The 6,267-nt window shown below is 59.0% G+C and overlaps 1 protein-coding gene across 1 annotated transcript in view; it reads left to right on the forward strand.

The window, feature by feature from the left end:
* BMP1 (bone morphogenetic protein 1) overlaps window positions 1-6,057 on the forward strand; it is a 30,831-nt gene extending 24,774 nt beyond the window's left edge. The window contains 4 exon segments of the mRNA XM_025044259.1: window positions 970-1,097; window positions 1,479-1,692; window positions 3,316-3,566; window positions 5,515-6,057. Coding sequence (XP_024900027.1) covers window positions 970-1,097; window positions 1,479-1,692; window positions 3,316-3,566; window positions 5,515-5,649 — 728 coding nt within the window. The 3' untranslated portion in view covers window positions 5,650-6,057.
* The last annotated feature ends 210 nt before the right edge of the window (window positions 6,058-6,267 follow it).

Raw genomic sequence — 6,267 nt, forward strand, 5'->3', positions numbered from 1 at the left:
TCGGGTCTGGCAGTGGAGACCCTTCACATCTGAGGCCCTGATTTCCTCAGGGAGGCAGGAGGGGAGGTGGTCTGCCAGGAGGTGAGAGGGCTGAAGGTGTGGAGCCATTGCTGAGGAGGCGAGAGATGGAGCTGGCGAAAGACAAATCCAAGAGTGTCAAGTGGTTTGGGGCCCACCGTGATTGGCAACTACGGACAGGGTTTTCCAGGATGGCCCAGCGGAAGCGTGGCGTGCTGATGAGCGGTCAGGCCGGTCGGCCACGTAGTCCAGCTGGATAGGGAAGCAAGTTAAGTCAATCAGGGAGGGAACACTGAGAGAAACTGGAAGGATCGGGGCCTTGGAGCTCTCGCTAAAGTTGAGAAAGCGCTGTTGGGAAAGCGAGGGCCTGAGTGCCCTGGAAGGACGGGAGGCGGCCATGGAGAGGGGCTGACACCCACCAACCACGGGTGATGGCACGGCCTGGGGTGAGGTCATGAGCGAGTGTGCTTCAACAGGAGGGAGATAAGAACCGGTAGAGCTGAGGTCAGAGGCTGAGAGGCCGGCACGTAGGGTGGACCGTCTGCGTGTTTGTTGACATCACCGAGGAGGGCAGCAGGAGTGGGGCGGAGATAACTGAGTCGGGTGCCAAAGTCTTCTGTGAACATGGAGCTGTGGCAGGAGATCAGACAATGACAGCATCGCGGAGGGCGGAGGTGGTGTGGACAAATGACGTCAACGGTCCAGAGGTCTACACTGGGGCACCTGTGAGCGTGGCTCTATGGATGCTGCCAGGTGGGGCCTCTCTTGGAAACAACCAGCTGTTTCCCCGCGTGTGAGTAACTAATGTGAGTTCAGTCAGTTTTTACATGGGGGACAAAAGAGAGAAGAAGTGAAGTGGACAGGAAGGAGGGACTTTCTTCTCTTCTGCATAGGAGGCAGTGGAACATTGGGGTCCCTGCTGATCCCCTTCCTCTCGCTCACCTCCCACAGCCGGCTGTGACCACAAGGTGACATCCACCAGTGGCACCATCACCAGCCCCAACTGGCCTGACAAATATCCCAGCAAGAAGGAGTGTACCTGGGCTATCTCAAGTACCCCTGGGCACCGGGTCAAGCTGGTAAGGCGCCCACTCACCAGCCTACGTGGGCGCCCTAGTCCCCCATGTGGCCGTCACCTATTTCCTGTCAACTCCAAAGCCCTGGGTCACTCAGAAGCTCTGCCCAGAGCAGTGTCGGCTATAGGCTGATGGCCTGGCCCAGCCCACAGGGCTGCCATCCTGTGCGAACCCCAGTCTGGTCTGGACAGAGGCCCTTCTCCGGTGTACACTGGGGGTGTCCTTGCCACCTCCCCATTCCCGGGTCTTGCCTCACTGCCATTCACCAGCAGTGGCCACTCCCCCGGGAACCTATGAGCTGCAGTCTGGAGGCCTGGGGCTGGGGCCACCTGCTGCCCACCCCAGACTCATTCCTAACTTGCCCTCCTGCCCCGTGTCCCCCAGACCTTACTTGAGATAGACATCGAGTCCCAGCCTGAGTGCGCCTATGACCACCTGGAGGTGTATGACGGGCGTGACGCCAAGGCCCCCATCCTGGGCCGCTTCTGCGGGAGCAAGAAACCGGAGCCTGTCGTGGCCACAGGCAGCCGCATGTTCCTGCGCTTCTTCTCCGACAACTCTGTCCAGAAGAAGGGCTTCCAGGCTTCCCACTCCACAGGTGAGGCCACCGCCGGCCAGGCCGCTGGGCTGCCGGGCTCTCATGCCACCGTTTGTTCTGGAGGCATCTGCCGATCCCAGTGTCAAAGGCAGACCCAGGCGCCGTGGGGGGTCACAGAGAGCTTGGGACGCTGCAGGCCAGTGGAGCCTGCAGCCTGGCTGGAGAGACAACCTGCAGCCTGCCTGGAGAGACAACATGTGTGGAGGGCGAGGCCAAGGAAGCAGAGGGGGAGCTCCCTGGTCGAGGAAGGCAAGCTCCTAATTAAGGACTGTGAAGGGGGCCCTCCAGCGGGCAGTGACAACAGGAGGTAGGGAACCCAGGGATGGGGAGGGGATCTCCAGAGTCCCCAGTGCTAGGACACTTGAGTGTGCAGCTGTCCACCCACATTCCAAACCCCCGAATTTACGGGTTCATTCATTCTATACGTATTTACTAATAGGTAACATGTATGAGGCAGCCTTTTAAGCGCGGGTCACACAATGAACAAAGCAGACGAACATCTTAGTCCTCGAGCAGCTTACTCTGCGTTCATTCGTTCCTTATTTAACAACCATTTATGGAGCTCCAGCCCTATGCAAGAAGGCCCTCGGGGCCCAAGGGAATGCATCAGGCCTGAGCCCTTCATCGCTCCCACCCTGGGAACTCAGTGTCCAGGAATGAGACAGGACTCACACAGATAATTGCTTCAGGAGACAAACGTGATAAGGGCAGAGCTCTGGGTGTGACTGGTGGGGTCATTCCAGCAGGGGGAGGAGCCCGAGGACAGTCATAGCCCTAGGATAGCTCTGGGTGTATACAGGTGACCAGAAGTCACTCGGTTTAGCCAGAGCAATAGAGGCATGAGGCCAGGATTGAATTGGGAACGGGCAGAGAAAGGCTGGCGGAAAGTTCTGGGAGGCCTGTAATGTCAGACAGAGTGTCAGACCGGGCTTTGCAGGCTCCTTGTAGGTAGGTCTTCAGCCACCTGCTGGGGAGTCCCTAGGGCTGATGAGCTTACCCTTCCCACCTTCAATTCAGCCCCTGCCCTAAGCCCTGCCCCTGACCCTTCCAGGGAGAGGTGAGTACCAGGTGTCCTAGAGGCCGATGGTGTCCCCAGGAGGGTGGCTGCTGTTGGCCCTGCCCCGCATGCTTTTTTTCTCCTCCCAGCACAGGGTCACAGAATGGAGGCTGGAACTCCATCCGGCCCTCAGACCTGCTGTGTTTGGCCCATGCTTTGTTTTTAAAAAAATGTGAGCCAACATTTAAAAATCAGGAGTTTTTGTGTAAAATCTAGATGTACGCCCTCTTTCCTAAGAATGGAGGCTCCAGCAGCGCAGAGCCCACATGCATCCATGACAGCCATCGGCTGGAGCAAACTAGCAATGTCCTTTTTCAACAAGCCTGCCGTCCTCAGCCTCCGCTGAGCTGCCCCTGCCCTGTGTGTGTTCCCGGCCTCCGTGGGCCCCAACCAGAGGCAGAGCAGCAGTCACGTGTTCTGGGCCAGATCCTGGGCCGGGTCCAAGCCCAGCTCTCGCCAGCCACGTGGCCTCTCCCAGGGCCTCCAGCCAGTAGAGCCAGCGTGGTGAGGTGCGGCGCCTGCCGGTGGCCACACTCAGGGAGTGATGGGCCCTCTTGTCCCTGCAGAGTGTGGAGGCCAGGTGCGGGCTGAGGTGAAGTCCAAGGATCTTTACTCCCACGCCCAGTTTGGTGACAACAACTACCCCGGGGGGGTGGACTGCGAGTGGGTCATCGTGGCGGAGGAAGGCTACGGCGTGGAGCTCGTATTCCAGACCTTCGAGGTGGAAGAGGAGACGGACTGTGGCTACGACTACATGGAGCTCTTCGATGGCTACGACAGCACAGCCCCCAGACTGGGGCGCTACTGCGGCTCAGGGGTGAGGCCCCCCAGACTCCCCAATCCACGGACCTGGTGCCAGCCTGTGCCCCTGCAGGCTTGGGGCGCTGGCCCTTGACTGGAGCCGGGAGATGCAGCCTGCTGGGTGGCTGCTGGCAGCGGCCTGCCCTGCCCTGGGCTGTCCCCACCCAGTCAACCCAGTCCTTTTGGGGCAACACAGAGATTCCTGCAGCCTCCAAGACAGGCCCTGCCCTCACCCAAGCCTGCTCAGCACTGCTTTGGTTGAGCCTCCAGGGCAGCTTGCATCCAGGGAGGAAGGTGGAGGATGGGGTTCTCTTGGCTCCCCCCGCCCCCCCACTCCCCGTTCCCTTGTCCCAGTCTCGAGGCAGCTAGCTCACCGGGACTCGGAGTGGGGTCAGAGCTTGGGGCCATAGCCAGGGCTGGGCCTGAGCTGTGCCCCACTAACCAACCATTTTGGCCGAGCTGTAAAAACACCCTGATCTCTTCCACGGCCAGCTTCTCCTCTCCTGGAGAGGCCAGTGGTCCCAAAGCCATTGGTGCTGCTGTCCAAGCAGATGCCACACATGCAGTGTACTTGACGGGGTTTTAACTAAGGCCACAGGAAAACCACAAAGGTGGATCTATTTTCCTCCCAGTCACAGCTTGTGGCTTCTTTTGTTTTTGTTTTTTGAATTTTGTCCTCCAGAGAACACTGTCTTCTTCCCATCCCACACACACACACACACACACACACACACACACACACACACACACTTGCACGTGCACTCACACTGATGCACACACCCAGACACGCCTTCCTCCCATCACCTCAGTGGTCCCCACCTCTCACGGCTGTGCTCCAGGCAGCCTGCGTGCCCCAGAAAGGGCGAAACTTTCCAGAGCTGCATCAGCTGCTGGAGCCAGCGTTGTGGCAAACCTCCCCTTAGGAGCAGAGCTCCAGCCTCTCTCAGTTGAGTAGCAAGAACTAGGCAGGGTGAGAGGTGGGGAGGTGGGGCAGGAAGCGGAGCACACAGCCTCCTTGCCTGTCTGACTCAGTGGCTCTGGAGTCCCCTGGGTACCAAGCTGGTGTCCTCTCCCCCACTTTACCCTATGTAACTCTTGATCTGGCACATTTGGGTGTCCCAGGTAGCTTTTTCCAGAGATTTCCACCAGGCTGGGACCCGGGGAAGGAACCCAATCCCGTCAGGGCTTCCTGGCATGGTTGCTGCAAATGTCCCCAAGGTTCTCAAAAACGATCCTTTCTACATCCTGAGGGTCAGGGCATCTGTGTGCTAGTGCTCTGTGGGTGGCTCTCACTCTGAGGGCCTGCATGCAGAGGTGAGGAGAGACTTGCAGGAGCCTGGGAAGGGGTGTCACCTGGAGCTGACGATGGCCAGAACCAGGGGCAGTTAGGAGGGAGGCAGCCGAGTCCGGGTCTGGGGGACCCAGCCATCTGGTCTTCAAGAAACAGCTGGGACACCGATAAGGTAGCCTCTCAGAGAACCTGCTCCCTTTGCAGAATTCTTCACAACCATCCACTCATGTGCCCCGACCCCCAGCCCTTCTAGGCATGAAGAGCAGGTAGCATTTGGTCCTGCTTGCACTTGAAGGAAGCAAAACCCAAAGAGACAGTGCCTTGCCTAAACTTCGCAACTAACTAGTTAGTAGCAGATTTGCACTTGAAGGAAGCAAAACCCAAAGAGTTTAGTTGCCTAAACTTCGCAACTAACTAGTTAGTAGCAGAGCTGGGTTGAGAATGGCAGTCCGACTCTGGACTGAAGACAAGCTCCTCTGCCCCCTGCTTTCTGTCCTCCTCTGGGTTCCCCATTAAACTCCCCCTAAAAGGGTCTTCCTCCTGCTTCCAGGGGCTGCAGGATCTGGCGAAAGTCGGAGCTGCCCACCTTCCTTAGAGCTGGGGACTTTGGGGAGGGAAAATAGCAGCCCTGGCTCCTGTCCTCAGCCTCACGCACAGGCCTTTGCTCTGTCAGCCCCCGGAGGAGGTGTACTCGGCAGGAGACTCTGTCCTGGTGAGATTCCACTCCGACGACACCATCACCAAAAAAGGCTTCCACCTGCGCTACACCAGCACCAAGTTTCAAGACACGCTGCACAGCAGGAAGTGACCACTGCCCTCGCACGTCGGCAGGGACACAAGGCCTGCTGCCCTTGGTCACCTGGACCGGACAGTGGGGGCGCGCAGAAGGTGGGCATCCCATCCCTGCCCCCGAGGCTCCAGGACCTGCAGGGCCGATGGTCCAGGTGAGGCTGTCCTCAGGAGGCGGGGACTTGGACTACTTCATGAGCCACTTCCCCAGACCCCTTCCTCCCCCGCCCCCACCAGAGTGAGGGGCCAGGGCCAGGGAGCCAGAGCGTTCACTGAGACACTTGAAGTGGCCATTCTTCCGTGGGGGCCGGCCGGTGGGGAGAGGGTCTGTCAGCTGGACCCGCCCGCCTTCCCTGCCCATCTCTACGCGCTGGATTGTGTATAGCCGGTGCGTATCCTCATTGTAATATACATGTCCCAGCCCTTCCCCAGCCTCGTTTGGTTTTATTTTAAACCCCCACTTCCCGCAGTTTCCTGGGGCGTGAGTTTCTGTACGTGTCCCACAGGAGCCATAGTGGGGGGGTGGGGAAGGGGAGGGGTGGGGAGCAAGACAGGGCTTCTCTCAGGCCCAGTGGCTGGTCAGCCACACCAGGGCATCCCAGCCAATAAACCGAAAGTGTTACAGCCGGTATCCTGT

Source organism: Pteropus alecto, unplaced genomic scaffold, assembly GCF_000325575.1.
Source record: "Pteropus alecto unplaced genomic scaffold, ASM32557v1 scaffold160, whole genome shotgun sequence".
Classification (NCBI taxonomy): domain Eukaryota; kingdom Metazoa; phylum Chordata; class Mammalia; order Chiroptera; family Pteropodidae; genus Pteropus; species Pteropus alecto.